Source organism: Sminthopsis crassicaudata, chromosome 2 (assembly GCF_048593235.1).
Source record: "Sminthopsis crassicaudata isolate SCR6 chromosome 2, ASM4859323v1, whole genome shotgun sequence".
NCBI classification, from domain to species: Eukaryota; Metazoa; Chordata; class Mammalia; order Dasyuromorphia; family Dasyuridae; genus Sminthopsis; species Sminthopsis crassicaudata.
Genome location: NC_133618.1, coordinates 541,959,585 through 541,985,751, shown reverse-complemented (window position 1 = coordinate 541,985,751; position 26,167 = coordinate 541,959,585). Strand labels below are relative to the sequence as shown.

Here is a 26,167-nt window from a genome sequence, read left to right as displayed (position 1 = left end):
CCTTTTCCAGGATAGAATTAATCAATTGTTCATCTATACACTGTCTTCTATCTTTGAATCCCTGGATGGGTATTGGAAAGTGAAAGGGCATAAAACTGAAAACTATTTTTCTCCTTCCTCTTTCTAGTAAGAATGATGACTGGTCACCTTCAACTCATCAGATGAGAGTTGAAAAATAAAAATAAAAAAATGTTTCATGAAACATTAAATGTCAACAAAAACAAGGAAGATAATATGCTAAGGAAAAAAGTTGTTTGTCTATAATTTGAAACATTCACTTTTGATTGTTTTATGGTCATTCTTTTCATTCACATTATTAGTCACTGTATACAGTGTTTTATTGGCTCTGTTTACTTCACTATTATTGGATCAGTTCACATAAGTCTTTCAATACATCTCTATTTGTCCCTTCTTAAACACAGTAATATTCCAGGACATTAACATACCAAAATTTGTTTTTCCAGTCTTCAATTAATGGTCAAGTACCTTATTTCCACGTCTTTGCTATTTCACTAAGTACCACTATAAATTCTATAGTGTAGATGGAAGCCTAGCTTTCTGTCAAATATTTTCTTAGATCACAAATATGGTCATGGAGACTTTAGTCACCTTTTTTTTGGCCTAACTCAAAATTAGGAGATCATTATTTAATAATGGGCTACATATAATTGTCAAGTAAATAGAAACATACTGGAGAAATAGAATATTATTGTACTATAAGAAATGACAAATAGAATGATTTCAGAAAACACTGGAAAGACAAATGAACTGATAATAAGTGAAGTGAGCAGAATCAGGGGTATACTGTACATAATAACAGCAATTCTCAGTAATATAATGATCCAAGACAATCCCAAAATACTTATGATGAAAAAGGCTATCTCCTCAAGAGAAAGAATGGGCATCACCTGAACACAGTCTGAAGCATGCTATTTTTCTTCTTTCTTTCTTTCCTTCCTTTCTTTGTGTTCTTACATAAAATATCTAATATGGAAATAGTTTACATGATTTCAAAGAAGTGACATGGCCAAACCTATGCCTTAAAAGACAAAACTACATAAAAATTCTAGCAGATGCCATTTATCAGCATCCATTTTCAATGGAAGATTGACTCCTGATTCTTCATACTCAAAATATGAATAGTATATACCATCTTTGGCCAAAATCTGTCAACTTTAAAAATTATCATAAGATAGAAAAATGCAAAATTTCAAATAATTAAGTAAAAAGGAATGATAGTTAGCTAATATTTATCTATTACAATATATAAAACAAAACAAAACCAAAAAAGTCTATTTACATATTGTAGTTTGTAATGTTCCAGAGTGCCTAGAGAACAAAACTCAAAGAGTCATTTAGATGGGCCTTGAAGGTATGCAAAGGACTTTAAAATATTATTTGATATCATCACAACTTTGTGATAAATTATGTTATTACATCAATCAACTTTCTTTTTTTTTTTTTAATCATTTTTCCAAATTATCCCCTCCCTCCTTCCACTCCCTCCCCCCCCCCATGACAGGTAATCCCATACATTTTACATGTGTTACAATATAACCTAGATACAATATATGTGTGTGAATACCATTTTCTTGTTGCACATTAATTATTAGCTTCCGAAGGTATAAGTAACCTGGGTAGATAGACAGTAGTGCTAACAATTTACATTCGCTTCCCAGTGTTCCTTCTCTGGGTATAGTTATTTCTGTCCATCATTGATCAACTGGAAATGAGTTGGATCTTCTTTATGTTGAAGATTTCCACTTCCATCAGAATACATCCTCATACAGTATTGCTGTTGGAGTGTATAGTGATCTTCTGGTTCTGCTCATTTCACTCAGCAACAGTTGATTTAAGTCTCTCCAAGCCTCTCTGTATTCCTCCTGCTGGTCATTTCTTACAGAGCAATAATATTCCATAACTTTCATATACCACAATTTACCCAACCATTCTCCAATTGATGGGCATCCATTCAACTTCCAGTTTCTAGCTACAACAAAATGAGCTGCCACAAACATTTTGGCACATACAAGTCCCTTTCCACTCTTTAGTATTTCTTTGGGATATAATCCCAATAACAGCAATGCTGGGTCAAAGGGTCTGCACAGTTTGACAACTTTTTGGGCATAGTTCCAAATTGCTCTCCAGAATGGCTGGATTCTTTCACAACTCCACCAACAATGTATCAGTGTCCCAGTTTTCCCACATCCCCTCCAACATTCATCATTATTTGTTCCTGTCATTTTAGCCAATCTGACAGGTGTGTAGTGGTATCTCAGAGTTGTCTTAATTTGCATTTCTCTGATCAGTAGTGATTTGGAACACTCTTTCATATGAGTGGAAATAGTTTCAATTTCATCATCTGAGAATTGTCTGTTCATATCCCTTGACCATTTATCAATTGGAGAATGGTTTGGTTTCCTATAAATCAGGGTCAGTTCTCTATATATTTTGGAAATGAGACCTTTGTCACAACCTTTACTTTTAAAAATATTTTCCCAATTTGTTACTTCCCTTCTAATCTTGTTTGCATTAGTATTGTTTGTACAGAAACTTTTTAGTTTGATGTAATCAAACTCTTCTATTTTGTGATCAATAATGATCTCTAATTCTCCTCTGGTCATAAATTCCTTCCTCCTCCACAGGTCTGAGAGGTAGACTATTCTCTGTTCCTCTAATCTATTTATGATCTCATTCTTTATGCCTAAATCATGGACCCATTTTGATCTTATCTTGGTATATGGTGTTAAGTGTGGGTCCATATCTAATTTCTGCCATACTAATTCCCAGTTTTCCCAACAGTTTCTTACGAATAATGAATTTTTGTCCCTAATGTTGGTATCTTTGGGTTTGTCAAATAGAAGCAATCAACTTTCTTTACCATAAAAAGGGTTGCTATTAAGATTTTGATATATATATAAGGTATATGCTTAGTATAAGGATTCCTGTAATGGTTTCTTGAAAATTTTCAAATTATTTTGTGAAACAATTGGAGCTATTCACAGGTTCACCAATAGTAACTGAATGAGCTTGCTTTTTCATTGCCCTTCCAACATATTCCCATTTTCCTCATCTTTGTTAATTTGATGGATATATTATCAAATATTAAATGTGCCTTAATTTGTGTTTCTGATTTGGTGCTTTAAAAAAATATGGCTGTTCAAGATTGAGCAATGAGCAAGATTATGACAGACTTGGTTCTTCCCAGCGATTCACTGACCCCAAGCAAATCTCAATAAACTTGGATAGAAAAGGCCATTCGCATCTAGAGAAAGAATTATGGAGACTGAATATAAAACAACACATGCTATATTCACTTTTTTTTCCCTCTTCTGTTTTTTTCTCTTATGGTTTCTACCTTTTGTTCTGATTTTTCTCTCCCAACATCATTTGTACTGAAATATGTTTAAAAAAAAAAAAAAAAAAAAAAAGAGTGAGGGGCAGCTAGGTGGCGCAGTGGATAGAGCACCAGCCTTGAATTCAGGGGGACCCGAGTTCAAATCCTATCTCAGACACTTAACACTTCCTAGCTGTGTAACCCTGGGCAAGTCACTTAACCCCAGACTCAGATAAAAAAGAAAAAAAAGTACATGTATAACCAAAACAAAAAAATGGCTGTTTTATGCTTACAATTCTTTTAAAAACTCTATGTTCATATGATTTGATCAATTATCTATTAGATAATACTATTAGCTTCATATTTTCCATATCAATGTCCTATAAAATTTGCTAATGTATTTTGTGAGAAAGATATGTGTTTCAAAATGTGTTCCCTATTATTCCAGTGTGGTATGGTAGATGACATTTTGAAACTCAGGTACAGATTTAAATAAAAGTTCCAGAGAATAATGTTTATCACTTGCCATTTCCCCATCATCATTTTTGTTTTGAGTTCATTTTTAACAATTTAACTTAAAATTGCCTGGTTCTGTGATTACAATTTTTAAAATCTTGTGCCTAGAGTTTTATTTTCATACCTGCTTTATTCTCTCATTATTCTAGTTGCATTCATTTTGTATAACTAACTAAATTATATAAAGTTTTATATTTAACCTCATTTTTCTTTACCCATCTCCCTTAACCCTGTTATTATTCAGTTGTGTTTATCTCTTTGTGACCCAATTTGGGATTTTCTTGGTAAAGATATTGGAATAGTTTGCCATTTCTTCTCCAGATCATTTTACAGCTGAACAATTTGAGGTCCAGGATCACACAGCTAATTAATAAGTATCTATGGCTGCTTCTGAACTCAGGAAGTTGAATTTTTCCAACTCTAAGTTCTTTACTCTAACCACTGCACTACCTAGCTGCATCTCACTCTAATACCCCAATTTGTTTAACCAGTGTTTACCAGCTTGGTAGCGTAGGGAATAGAGCATTGGACTTGGAGTCAGAAAAATATGAGTTCAAATCTTGACTCAGAAATTCATTGTATAACTGTGGATAAGTCACTTAAGCTGTCTGCCTTGATTTCCTCATCTGTAAAATGAAGATTTTAACCATCCCTACTTCCTAGGGTGATTGTGAGGATAAAAAGAGGTAACACTTGTATAGGGCTTTACAAGCTTTTGAGTACTACATGAATGTATAATAAACTCCAGTGGATCTTTATCATCTCCAGAATCAAATATAAACCCTCCATTTCACATTCAAAGCTTTTTATAACTGCTCATTTCCTCACACCTTTCCAGTATTCTTATGCCAATCTCTCCATAATTCATCCTTCTATCAGATAATATTGTAAACCCTGCCATTTTTCTCACATAAGACACTCCTTCCAATGTCAAACATTTTCACTGATTGTTCCTCCATAAATGCAATGCTCTTCTTCCTCATCTCTATTTCCTGGATTCCTCAGCTCTTTTCAAATCCAGCTAAAATTCTACATTCTACAAGACCCTTTACCTGATCATCCTTAACGTCTGTGCCTCCATTTTTAAAAATTATTTCCATTTTGCTCTGTTTTTAAACATGTTGTCTTCCTCATTAGTCTGTAAGTTCTATGAGAGCAGGGCTTTTTACCTTTCTTTGTATATTCAGTACTTAGCACAATGTGTAGCACATAGGTACTTAATAAATGTTTCCTGATTTATTTATTTAAAAATAGAGGGATACTCACTTTTTTCTAGGTTTTTTTTTTTTTTTTGGCTACCAAAATGTTATTAATATTTTGTTATATAAGGGATTTAAACTTTCTTTTCCATAGTAAAAACTAATATTTTAGTGGAATAACACCTGAAATGCAGTCCTTTTAAGCTTGCAAAAAAGCCTATGTTCATTATCTCTTTTGAACCTTATAATAACCTGAAAAAAGTGCTATCATATTTTCCTCATTTTATATCTTAGGTCATCAGTCTTTTCAATTTCTGTGATATATACCCTCCCTTCACCCTGAGACACATTTGAAGGATGTTTACACCCATGACTTCATCATCACCAAAGAAGCAATTCGCATCTATTACAATGGAATGACTCAGGCCTAAGGGCTCAGATAAACAATTTCTTTAATAAAAAACATATCCAATAACTCTCAGATAAAAGCAATTTCTAAGGTACTAAAAAAATAGTCCAAAAAGATAAAAGCAGGTAAAAGCTACTGGCAAGTAGGTTAAAAGTAATCAGCAAGGCAGTTCTTTGAGTCTTAAGAACTCTCCACCAAAGTCCTAAAGTTGTTTTTATATTCTCTTAGACCAAAGGGACCCCAGATGGGTACCAAATGGCTGCCCTCACCTGGGGACAAAGTTAACTCATATTGTCTTAGATCTGTTCTATGAAACTCATTGTTCTATGAAGAAACAGCACTTATTGATGGTAAGGGAAGCATGGCAAACAGCTCAAATATCCCAACCTCACCTTCCACTAGCATCCCAGACCATGACAATCCCAACTTGTTGTCTCCAGGATACAGAATTCAAATTCCTTCCTCTGACCATAACTATTACCTATCCCTTTTTTCCATCTCAGATTTCCTCCTTCTAGACTTGTTTCATTTTTGATGAGACTTATAGACGTAGAACCAGATCCACCACTCTGAATAGATCACTCCTGTCTGACATCAATTTCCTCCTTTCTCACTTTATAATTTACTAGTAAAAATTACACATTTCCCTCTGTACTTGAACCTCTTGCTTCTTGGTCCTACTGACCTTTATGCCTTATCAAAACCCAAGACTGGGGTACCCTTATCATTTGCCCTTCTCTGATCTTACTCAAGTGCAGAACATCACTAAAGAAAGTCACAATACTGTGCAACCTAGGTTCACTACAAATGAAATCAAATCTCAATTGGAAAGCTATCAATTAAATCTTCCTTGAATAATTATCACATCTCCCACAGTACAAATTTTAAATTTTTTATCTCCTCTGGTTGCTAGAAAAGAACTTTCTTAGTTCTAATTAAAAAGTAGACACTATCCTTCATAAAGTCACAATTCTCTTCTTCAAAATCTTAATTTAATATCATCCTTCACTTGTTTTTTCCTTGTTCATTTCTGATGAAGAAATGACAACTCTTGATCCCACCATCTCCAACTTCTTCCACCTCTCTCTTGATCCACCTCTCTCTCTAGCCTTTAATCTCACTTTAATCTTCTCACTCCTCCTTACTCCATATAAAAAGGCCTTGGTCTTCCCATCCCTTGCAATTTTTGTCTTAGCACTTCCTCAAGACCTTATATTTTTCCTCTTTCACAAAATAATTTCTAGAAAAAGCTGTCTCTGTCTCTTCTAGCTTTGTTTCCCACTCATAAGCTTCTTGCAATTTGGTTTCCTATCTTAATTCTTTATTGAAACTACTTTCTACAAGGTTCCTGATAATCTCTCAATTGCTAAATCTAAAGGCCTTTTCTCAGCCACCTTCAATTTCTGGACCCCTCAGTTCTTTCCGAGGCTATAACTACACTCCTTTCCCCATCTTGAACCCTTGGTGAACGACATCAACTCTTTGCCTTCCTCTTTTCTGTCCCTTCCCTTATCCCATTTTACCCTGCCAAGCCTCAGTTCTTATTTCTACCATTTGCTGCCCTTGCTCTTACTCAAATGCTTTTGAAGGAATTTGGAGAAAATTGCAAAAATTGTGTTAACTGGATCCACTATTAATATATGTTATATAATCTCAACAGGATCCTCAGAGAAACAAGGCAGATTTTTTATGCATTCCCTAATTTATTCATTACCTTACTCACCACAACAGCTTTTCTAAACCTTTTCGTCACTCACTGATCCTCATATATATATATAAATATATATATATATATGATTCTCTCTCCTTTCAGGTCAGATCTTTGCCTCATATTTCAATGAAAAAATTGAAAAACCTGCTTTTTTCTCAAAAATCGCATCCCCCAAATGCCTCTATCTTCACTGTTATCTCATCTGAGGTAAAAGTTTCTCTACATGCACAAGTGATCCCATCACATCCATCTTTATTAGATTATTCCCTCTATCATTCCCACTTTCTCATTTATCTTCAATTGTTCTCTAGCTACTGGCTGCAATCATCATGATGGTTCTCTCATACTCCTTCAAACATTCATATAATCCATTGATCTCCATTAGCAATCATCCAACTTCTTTCCTCTCTTTTGAGGCTAGACAACTTGAGAAAGTCATCTACAATAATTAATTGCCTCGATGTCTTTTCTTCTCATTGTCTTAACTTTTTACAGTATGGTTTCCAATCTCAACACTCAATTGAAACTGTTTTCTCCAAAGTTACTAATGATTTTTTAACTTCCAAGTCTGACATTCTTTTCTCAATTCTCATCCTTTAACTTCTGCAGTCTTTGAAAATATCAATTGCCCCTTCTTCTTTGATAATTTCTTTTCTCTAGATGTTCAAGACTATTTCAAGATCTATATAACTATTGCTTCTAGTCTCCTTTCTTGGATCTTCATTTAGGTCATGCCCAAATCTGTCCTGAGTTCTCTTATTTTCTCCACTCTCTGTTATTATAAAACATTTTATTTAATTCAAGCAAAAATATGTCTTCTCAACGTCCCACCCTAATGTTCCTAACCCAAAGGATCACAAAAGAAAAAAAGAAAAAAATCCATGGATGAATAGTCAAAACAAATGTCCACATTATTTTGCCCTCCCCCAACATATATTTCATTTTGCCCCTTGAATCCTTCGCCTCTTTAATAGGAACCCGATTCATCATCATCTAGTATTGTGGCTGAGCATTTTGTTGACAAAATGTTCCTTATTCTTTCAAAGTTGTTTACCTTTCACAAGCTACTGTCAACACTGAAATTGTTCTCCTCTGTTCATGCAAGCCATTCCAGGATTTTCTGAAAAGTTCTTCATCATTCCTTATACAACACTGTCACATTTATATGTCAATTTATTCAGCCAATCCCCAAGTGATGTGCACACCTTCAGATTCCCATTCTCTCTCATCTCAAAAAGTGATAAATATTTTTTTTACATCTTTAGTTTATTTTGTTTAGAATTCTACCTTCTAATTCCTCCTCTCTTCTTCTCTTTCCCGCCTATGTCTATTCAGTGAAATGTATTTCTGCATCCAACTCTATGTATGCATTCTTCCTTTCTTTGACAAGTTCAAATGAAAGTGAAAGGGGGCAGTTAGGTGGTGCAGTGGATAGAGCACCAGCCTTGAATTCAGGAGGACCCGAATTCAAATCTGGTCTCAGACACTTAACACGTCCTAGCTGTGTGACCCTGGGCAAATCATTTAACCCCATCGTCAAAAAAAAAAAAAAAAAAAAGTGAAAGTTCTACTACTTGTGCATTCTGATTATGTGAGATTATTTCTCCCTAACTTTCCTTTCCCTTTTCCATCCCAATATATTCTTCTTTTCTCTTTCTCTTCTTCTTTTAAGGTCATGAAGACGTAAGAGAACCATTTCCCAGACTTCTGTCATTATTTTCCCTCCAGTACCCCATATGATTCGGAGAGGACATAGATATCATTTCCCCATATTAGTAAATAAGCAGTTTATCCCTGTTTATTTACCATTGTTTATGTTTTAAATTCTGAACTTCCAAGTTTCAAGCTCCATCCTTTTCATGGAGAATGTTTCTGAAGTCCTCCATTTCACTAAAGATACATTTCTCCCCCTGAAGAAATATAGTGATTGATTAAGTTATTCTTGGCTATAAGCTCCTATCTCTTTTCTGGCATCACATTCCAAGTTCTCTGCTTCTTCAAAGTGGTAGCTGCTAAATCTTGTGTGAATCTGATCAAGATATTTTTCTTTATGGCTACTTGCAGAATTTTTTTTGGGGGGGTAGTAATTTATAAGCTCTGGATTTTGATTATGACATTCTTGAGAGTTTTCATTTTAGGGTTTCTTTAAAGAATTGGTTCTATTTTCACTTTTCTCTCTGGTTCTAAAAGATCTAGGCACTTTTAAGATTAAGATTTCTTGAAGTATGATATATAGGCTTTTGTTTTGATCAGAGTAGTCAGATAATCTAATGATTCTCAGTTTTCCCCCACCTCAATCTGTTTTCTAATTCAATTGCTTTTGGTATGACAGAAGTTATATCACTTTCTATATTTTTAATCTTTTGGCTCTGTTTTAATAGTTTTTGCCTCACGGAGTCACTGATTTATATTTGGTCCACCTTAACTTGTAGAGAGCTTATTGCTTGATTATAAGGTTCTTTATCTTGTGAAGGAGGCTATTAATTTCTTTTCCAATTATTTTAACACTCTCATTTAATTTATAAAAACTTTAAACTCTTCCTTACCTCTTCCAGACTTTTAGTTGAATTTGTATCCAGTCTGTTTTTCTATCTGAGGCAATGCTTCTGGATGTTTTGAAATTATTTCCTTCTTTGATGTGTGAATTTTAAGCATCCCTGCCACCATTATATTTCAACATTGTAGGGTTCTTTTTTCCCCCTTTTAATCTAACCCTTCTACCTACTTCCTGACTTTGATATTAATGCTGGATTTTGCTTCATGTGTAGAGGAAGGATCTGAACTGATCCTGTTGCTATTTTCTTGGATTATTATTGAGCACTATATTACTCTAGGAACTCAGGGAAAGATTGGGAAATTGTATTTTTCTCTTTGGAATGGAATTCCTGCCCAAGTTATTTCTCTGCATGCTGGGACTGATGCTAGAAGCAAGACTGTATTTTGAGGGTAAGGTCTGAGCCACACTACTGCTACTAGCTTTTCTACTTCCTCCTTTCTTGAAACATTGCTGAGAGCCTTACTACCAAGAATATCACTCTTACGCAAAGGACATCCTCTCAATACATTCTAGATCAGTGATCTGGAATTGGACAGTAGGTGACAAAGCTGCAAGTTGGCATCTGGTCTAAATCAGATATTTTATCTGATTGTCTCCCATCCCTGGAATGTTTTCCCTACTTATCTCCATCTTCTGGTTTTCCTGGTTTCTGTTAGGATTACTAAGTGAGAACTGAGGTTGTCTGGATAGTTACAAGGTGAGAACTCAGGTTGACTTGATAGAGGGGGCAAGCTCATTGGCTGGGGTGGTTCTTCCCAGAAGCCCTTGCATTATCCCACGCCCATTCTCTGGGAGGATAAAAAGAGACAGCAATGGGCGCAGAGGGCAGATCGGCCTGACTCATCCCCAGCCCCAGAAGCAACCTCAGCTCCACCCCCATTCAGGAGTGGTACTATAGAGAGTATAATCAACATAATTGAGGAGCAGAGTTTACTTGTAACCTGGGTACAGATTGCTAAACTCTTGGCTGCATTAAGACGCACATCCCCTTGGTTCTTAGAGGAAGAAAAGATAGATGTAGATAAATGGAAGCTAGTGGGATATGAAATGAAAGAATTTCAAGCAAAAAATGGGCCTCGTTCAATTTCTGCAGAAGTATTTTATATCTACAACATAGTTCAATTAGCCTTAAACTATCAAGCAAGTTGTAGGAGAAGGAAAAGTTCTAAAAATGAACAGAGGAGGAAGTGTGAGGAAAAAAGGAAAGATCAAGATCTTTCCCTAGAGCAAGAGGATTTAAATGAGGAATTATGGTATGATTCTTTTGAAGAAGCTTCAACCCTGCCTAGAGAACAGATTATTGACAGGCCCACATCAACCCCACCTTCAGAGATGGAGGAAGAAAGAGGGGAAGAGGCAGAAACACAAACAGAATTGCCTGTGAAGAAGCCTAAGCCTATGACAAGATTAGAAAAAGCATTGGTTAAAGCTAAGAGAGAAGGACAGGATATAAGTGATTTTATACATGCATATCCTGTGATTGAAAATACTGACTCTGTAGGTAAAAAAAGGAGAAGATATGCACCTTTAGATTTGAATAAAATTAAGGATTTGAAAAAAGGTTGTACCCTTTATGGGGCTACATCAGCTTATGTCAAAATGTTACTAGATGGTTTGTCTTATGAAGTCCTAACCCCAAATGATTGGAAATCCATAGCAAGGATATGCCTGGAACCTGGAGAAAATTTATTATGGCTTTCAGAATTTCATGAATTATGTAAAATTCAAGTCAGATGCAATTTGGAAATAGGAGTTAACACACAATTCACTTTTGAGCACTTAGCTGGTGAAGGTCAATATGGAGAGAATTCGGAACAGATTAATTATACCATGACAATATATGAACAAATTGCTAAGGCTGCAATAAAAGCTTGGGGTGTCCTTCCTGGACAGAAAGATCGTGGAGAGGCTTTCACTAAAATACAGCAAGGTCCCAATGAACCTTTTGCAGATTTTGTGGGACGTTTGCAAACTGCTGTCAAAAGAACTATTGGAGAAAATTCAGCTACAGAAATAATGACCAGACATCTGGCTAAGGAAAATGCCAATGAGATTTGCAAAAGAATTATATGGGGATTAGACAAAGATGCTCCTTTAGAGGAGATCATAAGACGCTGTGCTACAGTGGGAACAAATGCTTTTTACACCCGGACAATGATGAATGTGGAAAGACAGGGTCCCTCCTGGCAAGGACCTTCTAGAGAAACTTGGCGATGTTTTCAATGTGGAAAAATTGGACATCTAAGAGCTCAGTGTAGGTATGGAGATACAGTGAGGAAACAGGGTGAGAGAAGACCTAAAACCCCATGTCCAAAATGCAACAGAGGACTCCATTGGGCATCAGAGTGTAAACTAATTCAGGGAAATAGGATGAGGGGCCCAGATCCAGGGCCCCAGGCAAAAAAGACTTGGGGCATGATGGCAGCTGATGTTACACCTACAGAGCCTTTAGAAGGTCAGGACTCTGATTTGATCAACCAGCAGAAAAGCAATCACATGGCAGAAAGGGATTACCTGATAAGTCAGTCAAAAGGCAATCAGATTGCAAAAATGGATTACACTTGGGGAGAATACAGGCCTTTTAAACCAACAGGGCTATGCCCAGTGCAAACAACTCCAATGTAATTGTCAGATGATGAGAAGAGATTTAGAAAGTGGTAAATAGAAGGTAATTAGATAGGTTAAATGCCTGGGAGAGAGGGTTTGCTTGTATTTCTTCAGCAGGAGAAGGAATCAGATGGGTGCCAACGAGTCATATTCGCCTTGTCCACCAGAGAGAGACAGAAAAAGAGAAAGACCTCAAAATAAAGGAGAAGATCTAAGAAACATCTGACACTGAAAGAGCATGGATAATAAGAAGACTGTTAAAGAACTTTAAAAACCAGCAGGAATCATTGGACTTCCTCACACAAGATGAGACTAATGGACAATGGACTTATGGACATTTATAAATTTTCAATTTATGATTATGTTATATACTTCTAGCATGTGTTACGTTACTATGTTACTATGTACTTATGTAATTTATGTAATTATCTGTAATACTTCCCATATTGATGGATTTATGTTTCAAGGTCATTTATGTAATTATGTGTAATACTTCTCATATTGATGGATTTATGTTTCAAGGTCATGATTGTCCTATGTTCTAAATCAAAAGAAAGGGGGAGATGTTAGGATTACTAAGTGAGAACTGAGGTTGTCTGGATAGTTACAAGGTGAGAACTCAGGTTGACTTGATAGAGGGGGCAAGCTCATTGGCTGGGGTGGTTCTTCCCAGAAGCCCTTGCATTATCCCACGCCCATTCTCTGGGAGGATAAAAAGAGACAGCAATGGGCGCAGAGGGCAGATCGGCCTGGAGAAGGATAAGAGCTGGAGGAGATTCAGAGCCAGGATTCAAGAAGAAAGACTCTGCATTGCATCAGGCTTGACGGGGCTCTCTGCAGGAAGGGAAGTCACTTCTAAGGACAAGAGTTAACAGCAACTGCCTGGAGACAACGGTTCGTTACAGGAAGAAGAATCTGTCTGAGAGATTTGAGTAGAAGACACAGCAGATCTCTTCCCAGAGAGTGATCCGACAGCTTTTAGAGACGATAGCTCGTTACAGGTTTCTTTCATGTCTCAGCTAAAATTTCACCTTTTACATGAAGTCCTTCCAGATCCCTCTTAATTTAAGTGCTTTCCTTCTGTTGATTATCTATTTATGCTATATGTAGTTTGCCTACAAATTGCTGTTTGCATGTTGTCTCCCCTATTAAAATTGTGAGTTCCATGAGAGAAGAAACTGTCTTTTACTGTTCTCTGTAAACTATATCTTAGCACAGTGCCTGACACATAATGGGTGCTTATCAAATATTTATTGACTTACTTATTGAGTGACTAGTTGTATCCCTTAGTAATATAAAAGCACCTTGAGTGAAAGAACACAGTCATTTTTGTCTTTGTTTCCTCAGTGCCCAGCATAGTGTCTCAAAACAAATAAATGTTCATATTTGCTGGATGAAAATGAATGACAGAATCTTAAGATTTGGAATGAATTTCAAGCACTCAAAACTATACCTAATTAAGAATCCCCCTAGAACATTTGGCTTTATCTAAGGAAAATTATCCTGACAACTAATTCTAAAGTAGAACTAAATGCTTCAAGAAACACTGAGCTTTATATAAAACCTAGAGCACCACTTTATAATATGTTCTTGGAAGGATTCTTATAAAAGTGTAAGTTGTATTATGTGGCTTCAAAGATCCATGAAATTCTGTCATTCTGCCCTTACGTGGAGATGATTTTCATAGCTACAGAGAATACAGACTGAAAAGGAAAGAGAAATGAAGTACGGAGCTTAATCGAGAGTCTGTTTAAATAGTTTGATTCACTATAAAGCACACGTCATAATCAAATTCTTATAAACAAAACAATTCTTTTAGTAACTTTGTAGTCTATTGTATTAGAATTTGGTCTGAATATATACTATTTCCTTTTCATTCCCTTTTATCCATTAGCTCACAATAAAAATAATAATAAAGAAAACAATTTGTTCCCCAAATGCTATGTAGTATATTACTGAAATCATCTCTGAAAAGTCAGTAATTTACAGGCCTCTTCTGCCCTTTCTATCTTCTACTCTCCTGGCCACATGTTAGTAAGACACTAAGCAGAGCAAAGCGTAATTCACTAAGGACAAATCAAGAACAGTATTAAAATATCTCAAGAATCCTGTTCTGGTCCTACTCCCTTGTGGGCATCAATTCCTTCCTTTTCCTAATAAAGCTTACAAGATTCTTGAAATTACAGGGAAATTTGGCAAACCTTGGAGGAGATAATTTCACAAAACTAAAAAGTTATAAACTATTTTAATCTAGTTTTCCATTGATCAACCTTAAAATTAAGCAAACAATCTCTAAAATTGTAGATTTAATGTGGTAGAAAACCCAATGGAGTTGTAGTCAGATGATTTGCATTGGTATCCTGCCTGAATCATTTAACTAGTTGTGTGGAATTCGGTTAATTGACAAATTCTCTGGTTCCTTCACCATAAAATGGGGATATAATTGTATTACTTACTCTGAAAGATTACTAGAAAGATCAAATGAAATGTAGAAGACACTTTGTAAACTATAGCCTATTTAAAATATCAGCTATTAAAATGGTTATTACCTTTATGTAAGAGGACTTGATTATATCTTCAGATTTTCCTACACAATTACAAAAAGGGACAGCTTACTGTTTAAAGACCATGGATAAAAATATTTCAAATGTTTTATAAAAAGAAGTACAGAGAAGATAAAATACCCTTCTTAACACTAAACTACCTTCAGAAGGTAGATGGGTATGCTTAAATTGCTGAAGAAAAAAGGGAAGTAAAGGCATCATGTTTAATTGCACCTCACCAAAGAGAGTCAGAATCAAGTGTAGACAGATCCATTTAACAAAGACTTTTTTTAAATTTGGGGGAGTGGAACATCACCTTTTTAAGTAGTAAATGCCTTGCAATGGAAGTGTTTAAGAAGGCACTAAGAAATTAAAATAAGAAACTGAATGAACATTTATTACAAGACTAAAACTGTTAGAATAGATTACTTCAAAAAAATCCCATTAACTGAGATTTTATCAAGGTAGAAAAGTCTCCGTACACTTAGTGGACCTGGGAAGCAAGGTCTCCCTTATAATGTTTCATACTTGTATGTCTATTCTATGACTTTTAAAGAAACTGACAATTTGGCCAAAGTTTATACAAAACTGGATATTATAACAATGTGTTTTATGGGTTATTCTATCACTGAAACAAAATGGAAACTAATCTACTGACTGCAATATGGCTAAGAAAAATTGCGATCCTTTAATGGAATAGAATATTACTGTCCTAAAAGAAACAAAAGATCAATTAGGTTAGAGTTAGAGTTCTAGGCCTGAAGTACACAAGACTCATCTTCCTTAAATCTGGCCTCACACACTTATTAGTGGTGTAACCCTGGGCAAATAACTTAATGATGTTTGCCTCAAGTTTCTTCATCTATAAAATGATTTGGAAAGGGAAATATCAAACCACTGTAGTACCTTTGCTAAGAAAACCCCAAATGGGATCATGAAGAGTTGGACACAACTGAAACTGAACAACAAAAGAAACAAGGAATATGATGAATACAGAAATGCCTGGAAACTTATATGAAATGACATACAGTAGAATAAGCAGAGCTAAAAACTCTCTACAATTTAATGAAAAGAACCACCACCACAAAACGACTAAAGCAGATGTAAAATTACAAAGAACAAGAAGGGACTCAAAGAAAAGATGTAAGATACTACTTCTTACTTATTCCTAGATATGAGAAATGCATAGATGTGGGACCCTATATATATATTTTAAGACTTTTTAAATGTATTGATAAGTGTTGCTGTTTTTTTTTCTTATCTCCATTTTGTTAAGGGGGGGGAAAACCTTCATTATTCATTTTTCTGACTGCATGCTGCTGTAAACATATATAACACATAAAAATCAAAATAAAATAAGCACAAATAGTGATTTTGCTTACCAGTTTGATCGCTACATATTCATTGGTGTAGAGATTTTTACCTATGGAAAAAGCAGAGCATATATTTTTTAGTTATATATCTTATGAGAAACAAATTTATAAGGTCATGAGCAAGGCCACATTCTTAATGCGATTTATATATATTAAGAATGATTTACAGATTAAAAGCAAAACAGATCTGGCAAAGTTAGAACAGAAAAAGCTAGGAAATTTTAAGTTAAATTGCAATTTGTCTCTTTTTCAAACATCTACTGGTTCTGCAATCCAATATTCAGACAAAACTGTACAAAAAAGGATCATGAGGGGAAGGGAGAGAAAAGGAGAAAATCAGACCAAAGTATATAAATTTCAAACATTCACAAGTTTAAGTCATAGAATCACAGAATTTCATAATCTGAAGGAACCTCATGGATCATATTTGGGACAAACTATAAATGAACAAACTTTTGCTGGCAGTTAACTCAGACAAATCACCCTCCCTTTAAAAAAAAAAAAAGGCAAAAATATAGTACAAAAGATTCATTTGTTTACTCAACAGATCTCGTTTTCCTTACAAAAGCTCATGATTCTTGAAGCTTCATCTATTACATTTATATTAAATCCTTTTAATGCTGAATTTCAGAATCTCCAATCAATGATAAATTATTTCCAAGTATATGTTAAGGTGCACTATCCTCCATATCTTTTTCACCCAAACTAGTTCTTATTTCTATTTCCTTCATTTCAGTAAACTTGGAGCAATCTTTAGATACAGAGGATAAGGAATGGATAGACGATAAAGAAGAGGACAAAATGGCCTCAACAATTTTCCAGAAAGGCAATGAGGTGGGATGGGGAAAACAAAGGAAAAATCACCATAAATCATTTTCCCAGCCTAAGGCGGCAAAAAGAGGTCTGCAGACCCTAAGAATTGGATTCAGATTTTCTAGTAATGGAAGCCTGTGGTAAAATGTTGTGTCCTGCTTTCTAGAACCCCCAAGCTGGGGTGACAAAACATAGAGAGTTTGTGGGAACTGAATAAGGATCACAACATAACATCCTCACTTTTTTTTTATGTTGTTCACTTGTATTTTGTTTTCTTATTCATTTTCTTTCCTTTTTGACCAGATTTTTCTTATGCAACAAGAGAATTATATAAATGTGTTTATACATATTGGATTTAACATGTATTATATATATTGTATTGCTTGTCATCTAGGGAAGGGGATGAGGGGAAAAGGAAAAATTCCTATACTATGCAAGGGTCAATGTTGAAAAATTATCTGTGCATATGTTTTGAAAATAAAAAACTTTATTAAAAACAAGAATATAAGTCATTCCCCAATTGACAAATGATCAAAAGATATGAACAAGCAATTTTCAGTTTAAAAAAAAATCAGTTATCTATAGTCATCTGAAAAAAATGTTCTAAATCACTAATGATTAGAGAAATGAAAATTAAAATAACTCTGATGTAGCACTTCATACTTTTCAGATTGGCTAACATGATAGATGAGGAAAATGACAAATATTAGAGAGGATATGGAAAAACTAGGATACTAATACCCTGTTGGTGGAGTTATCAACTGATTCAACATTTTGGAGAGCTATTTGGAATGATAAACTATACTTTGTAAAAAAAAAACAAAAAAACAAAAAAAAAAAAAAAACAACTAGAAGCCTTTCCAATAAGATTAGGGATGAAGCAAGGATGTCCATTATCACCATTACTATTCAGTGATATAACAGAAATCTTAGCTTTCGCAATGGCAAGAAAAATAAATTAAAGGAATAAGGATAGATAATAAGGAAAGAAAATTATTACTTTTTACAGAAATATAACTGTAAGGCTAGGCAGCCCCTAGAAAGTCAACTAAACTTATCAAAATAATTAACAACTCAGTAAAGTTGCAGGATGTAAAATAAATTTACACAAATCATCAACATTTCTATATATTGCCCACAAAACCAAACAGGAAGAAAGAAAGAAATTTTATTTTAAATAATTTGGGGCAGTTTGAAAACTTGGAAGTCTACGTGCCAAGACACATATGGGAATTATATGCACAAAATTACAAAACATTCTTCCCATATGGGAATTATATGCACAAAATTACAAAACATTCTTCCCACAAATAAAGAGAAATTCAAACAATTAAAAAATATTAATTGTTTTTAGTTAGACTAAACTAAAATAATAAAAATGACAATACAATTTAAATGCATTTACTTATTCAGTGACATGCTGATCCAACAACCCAAAAATTATATTATAGTTAGAAAAAATAGCAAAATTCATTAAAATAAACAAAAAGTCAAGAATATTAAGAGAATTAATTTTAAAATGGGAAGGAAGGGGACAAAGCAGTATCAGATTACAAAATATATGACAAAATTGTAATTGCTAAAAACAATTTAGTATTGGAAATACAGAAGTTGATCAATGGTACAGATTATGTAAAATATAGAGAAACAAATGAGCAAAGTAACCTAATATTTGATAAATCTAAACCTCATGATTTCAACTAATGCAGAAAAAAAGATTTGACAGGCAAAATAAAAGCAGAAACTCACCCAACTGCTCCCTCAAACACCTATAAATTCCTTTAACTAATAACTCTAAACAATTTTTAGATAATCAAAACCCACAAAAAGATAGAGTGGAATAATTTTCCAGCCAAAGACAACTTGCAAGATCAGCAGGAAAAGTCTGTTGCACAGAGATGGGAGTTCAGCAATCTCAGCACAAGCCACACCAGGACAACAAACCCCTAGCCCTAGCCCAATGTCAGCAAACCAGGAGCAGGTCAGTGGCAGCACTGGCAGTTTCTAGATCTCTCAGCCAATAAGCACTAAAGACAACTTGTAAAACCAGGAGCAAAGATTTGTCTCATCAGAGTGAGGAGGTATTGGGAAACGATCAAATCAGGAGCATGAAGCAGTGGTGGTGATCGAGGTGGCAGCTTCTGGAGGCCTTGGACCACAGATAGAAAGGGGATAAAACTGGTCAGAAGATTTCTTTACTAGCCCTGAGGAAAGACTCTGTTGCTTTAACACATTAGAACTTAAAGCCACAGTGGAGCAGGGACTGCCCTCACAGTTCCAGGGTTAAAAAGAGTGCCTGTGTTTAGGTCCCTCAAAGCATCTCTGAAAACAGCTATACAAACCCCTAAACTTGGGATATTATTCCCTCAACCCTGGAAATGGAGGCTACTTTAACAAAGAGTTAAAAAAAAAAAAAAAACAAGCAATAAGCTGGGAAAATAAGCCAACAACAGAAAAAGATTCTGACCATAAAAAGTTACTATGGTGACAAGGAAGACAAACACACGCACTCCAAAGAAGATAACAAAATCAAAGCTCCTACATCCAAAGCCTCCAAGAAAAATAAGAAGTGGTCTCAAGCTATGAAAGGGCTTAAATGGAATTTGGAAAATCATGTAAGAGAAAAAGAGGAAAAATTAGAAAGAGAAATGAGAGTGGTACAAAAGAAAATACAAAAAGTTAATGAGAGAAAATGCAAAGAAAGCAAAACTGGCCAAATGGGAAAGGGAGTTACAAAAGCTTTTTGAGAAAAAGAATTTGTTAAAAATTAGAATTGAACAAATGGAAGCTAAAGACATTATGAGAAATCTAAGAAACAACTAAACAAAACTAAAAGAATGAATAAATAGAAAACAATATGAAATCTCTCACTGGAAAAATAAATGACTTGGAAAGAAGATCCAGGACAAATAATTTAAAAATTATTGGTTTATCTGAAAGTCATAATCAAGAAAAGAACTTAGAAATTCACCTTGCAAGAAATTATCCAAGAAAACCATCCTGATATTCTAGAACCAGAGGATAAATTAGAAATTGAAAGAACCACTGATTATTTCCTGAAAGAATCCCAAGATGAAAACTTCCAGGAATATTATAGCCAAATTCTGGAACTCCTAGTTAAGGGAGAAAAATATAAAACCATCCTTCAATTATAAGGGATCAACATTCAAGATAATATAAGATTCTGCAACTTCTATTTTAATGAGTTAGAGATCTTAAAATGTGATATTTCAGAGAGCAATGGAGTTAGGATTACAGCCAAGAATCATCTACCTGGCAAAACTGAGCATAATCCTTCAGGGGGAAAAGTGGAAATGAAATAGAGAACTTTCAAGCATTCATGATGAAAAGATCATAACTGAATAAAGAATTTGACTTTCAAATTCAGGACTCAAGAGAAGCATAAGGAGGTAATCAAGAAAGCAAAATCACAAGGGATTTATAAGATTTATCTTGTTGATATAACTACACAGGAGGGTGATAACTACTTCTAATTCATAAGAATATTCTCCTCATTATGGCTGTTAAGAGTATATATAGACAAAAGGCACAGGTATGAATGGAATATGAAGGGATAATATCTAAATAAAATTAAAGTAAGGGATGAAGGAGGAATGTACCAGAAGAAAGGAAAAGGGAGAGGTGGAATGGTGTAAATTGTCAGCCTTAAAAGAAGGCAAGAAAAAAGTTTTACAGTGGAGAGGAAGAGAAGAGGAAGGGCTCTGAGTAAACCTAACTCTCATCAGAATTGGTTCACATAAAAAGTAACACAGATATTCAATATAGATATAGAAATCTATCGTACCTGCAGCAAAGGACAAGGATAGAGGGCAATAGAAGAAAAGGCAAATTAGAGAAGTGGGTGATCAGAAGCAAAACACTTTTGAGGAGTGATAGGATGAAAGGAGAGAAAGAATATAAACAGGGAAGAAATAGTTAGAAACATTAATAGTGAAAACTAATGAACACTTCACTTCTCAAATGTATAGGGAACAGAGTCTAATGACTATAAAATCATATATATTATATTCTTTGATCTAATAATAGTATTAGTAGGCATGAACCCCCAAAAGAAATAATTTTTTTTTAAAGTACAAGACCTACATGTACAAAAAATTTATAACAGCTCTTTTCTCAGGGCAAAGAAATGGAAATTTAGGGTATGCCCGTCAATTGGGGAATGGCTGAATAACCTGTGGTTTGTAATTATAATAATTATTGTTCTATAAGAAGTAATAAGCAGGATGCTCTCAGAAAAACCCAGAAAGTTCTCCATGAACTCAAGCAAAGTGAAATATACTATGTACAAAGTAATAGCAATAGTGTGGGATGATCAGCTGTGAATGAGTTTGCTAGTAACACAATGATCCAAGACTACTCTGAAGAACTTATGATAAAAAATGCTATCCATGGCCAGAAAAAGAACTGATTATGTCTGAATACAGATTGAAATATAATTTTTTTTTAATTTTCTTTTTCTTTTTTTTTTTTTGGGGGGGGGATCTATGTTCTCTTTCACAACATAACTTTTAAAGGAATGTTCTGCATAATTTCACATGTGCCTTCTCATTTGGGGGGGGGGAGAATCTGGAACTCAAAAGTTTTTAAAAAAACAAATATATTTTTAAAAGCCTTTGACAAAGAATAGTGCTTATTTAAACTTAAAAAAAAAAAAAAAAAAAAAAGAAATACCTGCAATTAGGCGGCATAATATATAAAGTGCCAGACCTGGCACTGTACTTGACCTGGGAGTCAGGAAGACTCATTTCCCTGAGCTCAAATAAGTAGTAGTGGTTGTCTTTTCTTCTCAGAGAAAACCAAAATGACAGTAGGTGAGAATCAAGTTACAGTATGTCTGATTGTGTCTGATCAGGCCAATATGTGCTCAAAAAACTCTACCACAGGACAGTCACAAATAGTCCAGAAAAATTTGGAGTGGATTCTCTAACTTTGTGCATCTCATTACTTCTAAGCACTTCAATTCTATTTCACTCACAGAGCATAGCACCTTCTCTGATGAGGATATGCCATGTTGATGGTACTGAGCCAATGGCTCCCTTGTTATAAAGCAATTCTAAAGTTGATATACACACACATATAGATATTATTTTTAAAGCTTTTTATTTTCAAAACATATGCACAGATAATTTTTCAACATTAATCCTTGCATAGCCTTGTATTTCAGATTTTCCCTTTCCCTAGATGGCAAGCAGATTCTAAAGTTCTTAAGAGAGATCTTGAGAGGGTCCCTGTATTGTTTTGTTTTTTTCCCTGACCACCACATAAACACTTTTCCTGTGTGAATTCTCCATAAAATAGTCTTGTGGGCAAGGGTACATTAGATGTTTGAACAACATGGTCATTCTAAAGGATTTGTGGTCTCTGCACTGAGTGTGAGTGAATACATGACAGTTTAGTTCAAAAAAGGACCTCAGTGTCTAGTATCTCGTGCTACTAGGTGATCTTCAGAATCTTCTTATTGAAGCTATTCAGTTTCCTGGCATAGCATTGGTATAAGGTCCAGGTTTCACAGGCATACAACAATGACATCAGCACAATGGCTCTGTAAACTCTCAATTTAGTAGTCAATTTAATAACTCTCCTCTCATATATTTTCCTTTAGAGCCTCCCAAACACTGAGCTAGTTCTGGCAAAGCATGTATCAATCTTATTATCAATGTGGACATCCCTGGTCTCAAATTCTTACTAGCTGAGTAATCTAGGCAAGTCACTTAACTCTACTTCAGCTTCCTCATTTGTAAAATGAGCTACAGAAAGAAACAACAAACTACTCCAGTATCTCTGCCAAATGGGGGAGAGAAAGAGTTGGCTATAACGAAAAAAGACTGAGTTTTGCTAAAGCTATTATTCTCAATTAATATCTTTGTCAATACTTAGGATTTTTAAAGCAAATCATTTCATCAGCAAATAGGAATACATTTTTTTTTGGCCTATTTTTATACCATTTCACCCCCTAATCTTGGTGTTATCACTAGCATTTGAAGAACTATATCAAATAATAAGGTTAGTGAGTATTCTTACTTTATGCCAGGTTTTAATGAAAAAGCTTCTTAGATGACTTCTGATACATATTTTAGGTTTTAAAGATAATAACATTTTAAAAAGATCTCTTTATGATTATAATTTGCAGGGAGGGGGCGGGGGAATTTGTTTTGTTTTTAGTTTAAATAAGCACTGTATTTTGCCAAAGTTGAGATAATCATGTGATTTGGAGAAATGTTTTGCTTTTATATATTAATAATTGTTTATTATTTTTTAATATTAAACCATCCTTACACTTCTAGTAGAAATGCAATATGGTCATAATGGATGTTTTCTTAGCTAAACTAACTTCTGAGAGGATTTTATCATTTTTGAATGTAAATTGTAATGTATTACTGCTGTAAATATAAAATGTAACTGATTAATATTTGTGTGCAGTTCTCCTGTTCTTTATCCTTTCCAGATTTACATATGAAGACTTAAGTCTGTCCTATACAGTCTTGTAAAAGGCTTAATTTCTGAATTTCTGAAAATTTGTTATATATATGACAGTAATTGTTCTTGAAATTTTTGATAGAATTTTCCTGTGAGTCCATTTAGGAATAATAATTTTTTTTTCCTTTTGGTATTCTTATTATAACTACTACTATTTCAAAAAATACAGAACAAATTCAACAGAAAATGTTCAAAGATGTAGTAACTATGACTTCTTTTGTTTTCTTTCTTGGGGTAAGAGAAAGAGTTTTCTATCCCTACCCACTTCTAGCTCCATCTCTTCCACTTGAAAAATACATAGAAAGAGAAAGAAAAAGAAAAACCACAAATATAGAGTAAAAAAATAATAATAATCCCAATATTGGCCATGTTCAAAAATGTATGTCTCCTTCTACAATTGCATCCATCAGATTTTCCGTATGAGGAAGTAGTTAACATGTTTCCATGGGTCTTTCCCCTTTTTTCTTTATTAATCTAATGTATGAATGTAGTAATGAAATCACCAGATCAAGGAGTATACAGATTTTTTAGGGACTTTTAGAGCACTGTCTGAAATTGTTTTTCAAAGTGGCTAGATTAATTCATAGAACCACCAACAGTATGTTAGCAGGGGCAGCTAGTTGGTGCAATGGAAACAGCACCAGCCTTGAATTTAGGAGGACTTGAGTTCAAATCCAGTTTCAGACACTTAAATACTCACTAGCACTGTGACCTTGAACAAGTCACTTAACCCCAACTGCCTTGCCCCCCAAAAAGAATATTATCAGTAAAGTTATCTTTCTGTAGCCCCTCTAACAAATGCCATTTTCCTTTTTTGTCACCTTTACTTATTTGACAAGTATGAGGAATGTAGGAGATAGAAACATGGATGTTTTGTTTTACACTTGTTATTTCTCTAATTATTAATGATTGGGAGCCCTATTTCATATGACTTAATTATTTTGATTTCTTCCATTAAGAACTATTTGTTCATATCCTTGACCATTTACCTATTGAGGTATGGCTCTTATAATGTAACTCCACAAAAAATACCAAAAATGCCTCAGAGGGGGAAAAAGAAATCTTACAGGATATCCTACAGGAATACCTGGAGGAAGTGAAATAAGAGGGAGACAGAATGGCAAAGCTAGGGAGAAAAGAATGGCAAGGAAAAATGACACCTTAGAACAAACTCACTGAAAACCTTACTCAAGAACAGAATACCCTGGAAATTAGAGTAAGTCAAGCAGAAAACAATGAGTCAGCAATACATTAAGAAATATTTTAAACTGAAAATTTTAATTGGAAATGAAAGGAATAGTATAAGCCTAATTGTGTAAAACTGCTTTCTAATTTCCAAATATCAAGTCCCCACTCCAGTAGTTAGTGGTTTCGAGATAATAGAACACTATGTTGCTAAATTCATTTCTTTCCATGTATTGTGTATGTAATATATTCCTGATCAACCATTATATTTTTAAAACCAAATGATTTTTGATGATTATTGCCTTGTAGAATAGTTTGAGATCTGCTATAACTTCATTCCCCTCTTTTTTTTTTCCCATTATTTTCCCTGAGAATCTTGGCCTTTTTACCTTGATGAATAATTTTTCTAATCAATTAATTTTTTTCTAGCTCTTTAAAGTAATCCTTTGATAGCACAACATAGAATAAGTGAATTAATTAAAGTACTGCTGTCATTTTCACTTTATTGAAACAGTCCAATTACAAGCAATTAATTCCTCACCATTATTTATTTAGTTTTCTTTATTTTAATTTTTGTAATGACTGTTTTTATATTTACATTCCTAGCTTCTATGCCTTGGTAGGTCAAAATGATCTATTTAAATGGATTGTAGATGCCAACAATTTGGGAAATAGGTAGCACAGATATCATGTCAATTCTAATTATTCCATAAATAATTTTAGCTGGTAAGTTTGCTTTAATTTTTCAGTTTGCTGGCATTGAGAAAGCAAAACAACCAAGAAACTGCTTCAGTTAGCAAATGCTTAAGAATATAATTTCATTTGTCAACTCTTACAGAGAAGGGGATAGGGGAATTAGAGAGATAGTAGATGAAGGGAGAGATTGGTACTAAGTAAAATTAACTCTAAGAATATACAAAAAAATGTGTTACTCTTTTTGAGGCAAAAAAGAATAGATGCCCACATATTAATAGAATGGATTATAAGCTCTGGATAATGCAATGGACTAAGCACAATTCCATAGGAAAAATGATGAAACATGCACTCCATCTTCTTATAGATAGGTAAATGTAGCTACCTCTCAAGGTTATTATGAGGATCAAATTAGATAATCATTATAAAGCATTCAGAACAAGTGCTCTACAAATCTTAGTGATGAGAATAATGATGATGACAGTGGTAGTGGTGATGATGAACTGATTACCAAGACTAATAAAAAGATGGTTGAAAGGGCTAAGACTTCATAGCCATCAATAATATTGTCCTATTATTCCATAGAATATACTTTCCCCTGAACTCCTAGTCAAAGTAGAAGTGAGGAAATTAAATACAATTTGGGGCATTGTGAAATGTAATTCACAGGACAGGTTGCTTAGTCTTACAATAAAAAATCAAAGTGTGTTAAATGTTGACACAAAA

The 26,167-nt window shown here is 34.3% G+C and overlaps 1 protein-coding gene across 10 annotated transcripts in view; it reads right to left on the bottom strand.

Annotated features, from left to right (window-relative positions):
- CSNK1G1 (casein kinase 1 gamma 1) overlaps positions 1-26,167 on the bottom strand; it is a 241,641-nt gene that overhangs the window by 92,840 nt on the left and 122,634 nt on the right. For all 10 annotated transcript variants that reach the window (XM_074294846.1, XM_074294844.1, XM_074294849.1 and 7 more), the window contains one exon: positions 16,262-16,302. In XM_074294846.1, coding sequence (XP_074150947.1) covers positions 16,262-16,302 — 41 coding nt within the window. The remainder of the gene's footprint in view (positions 1-16,261; positions 16,303-26,167) is intronic.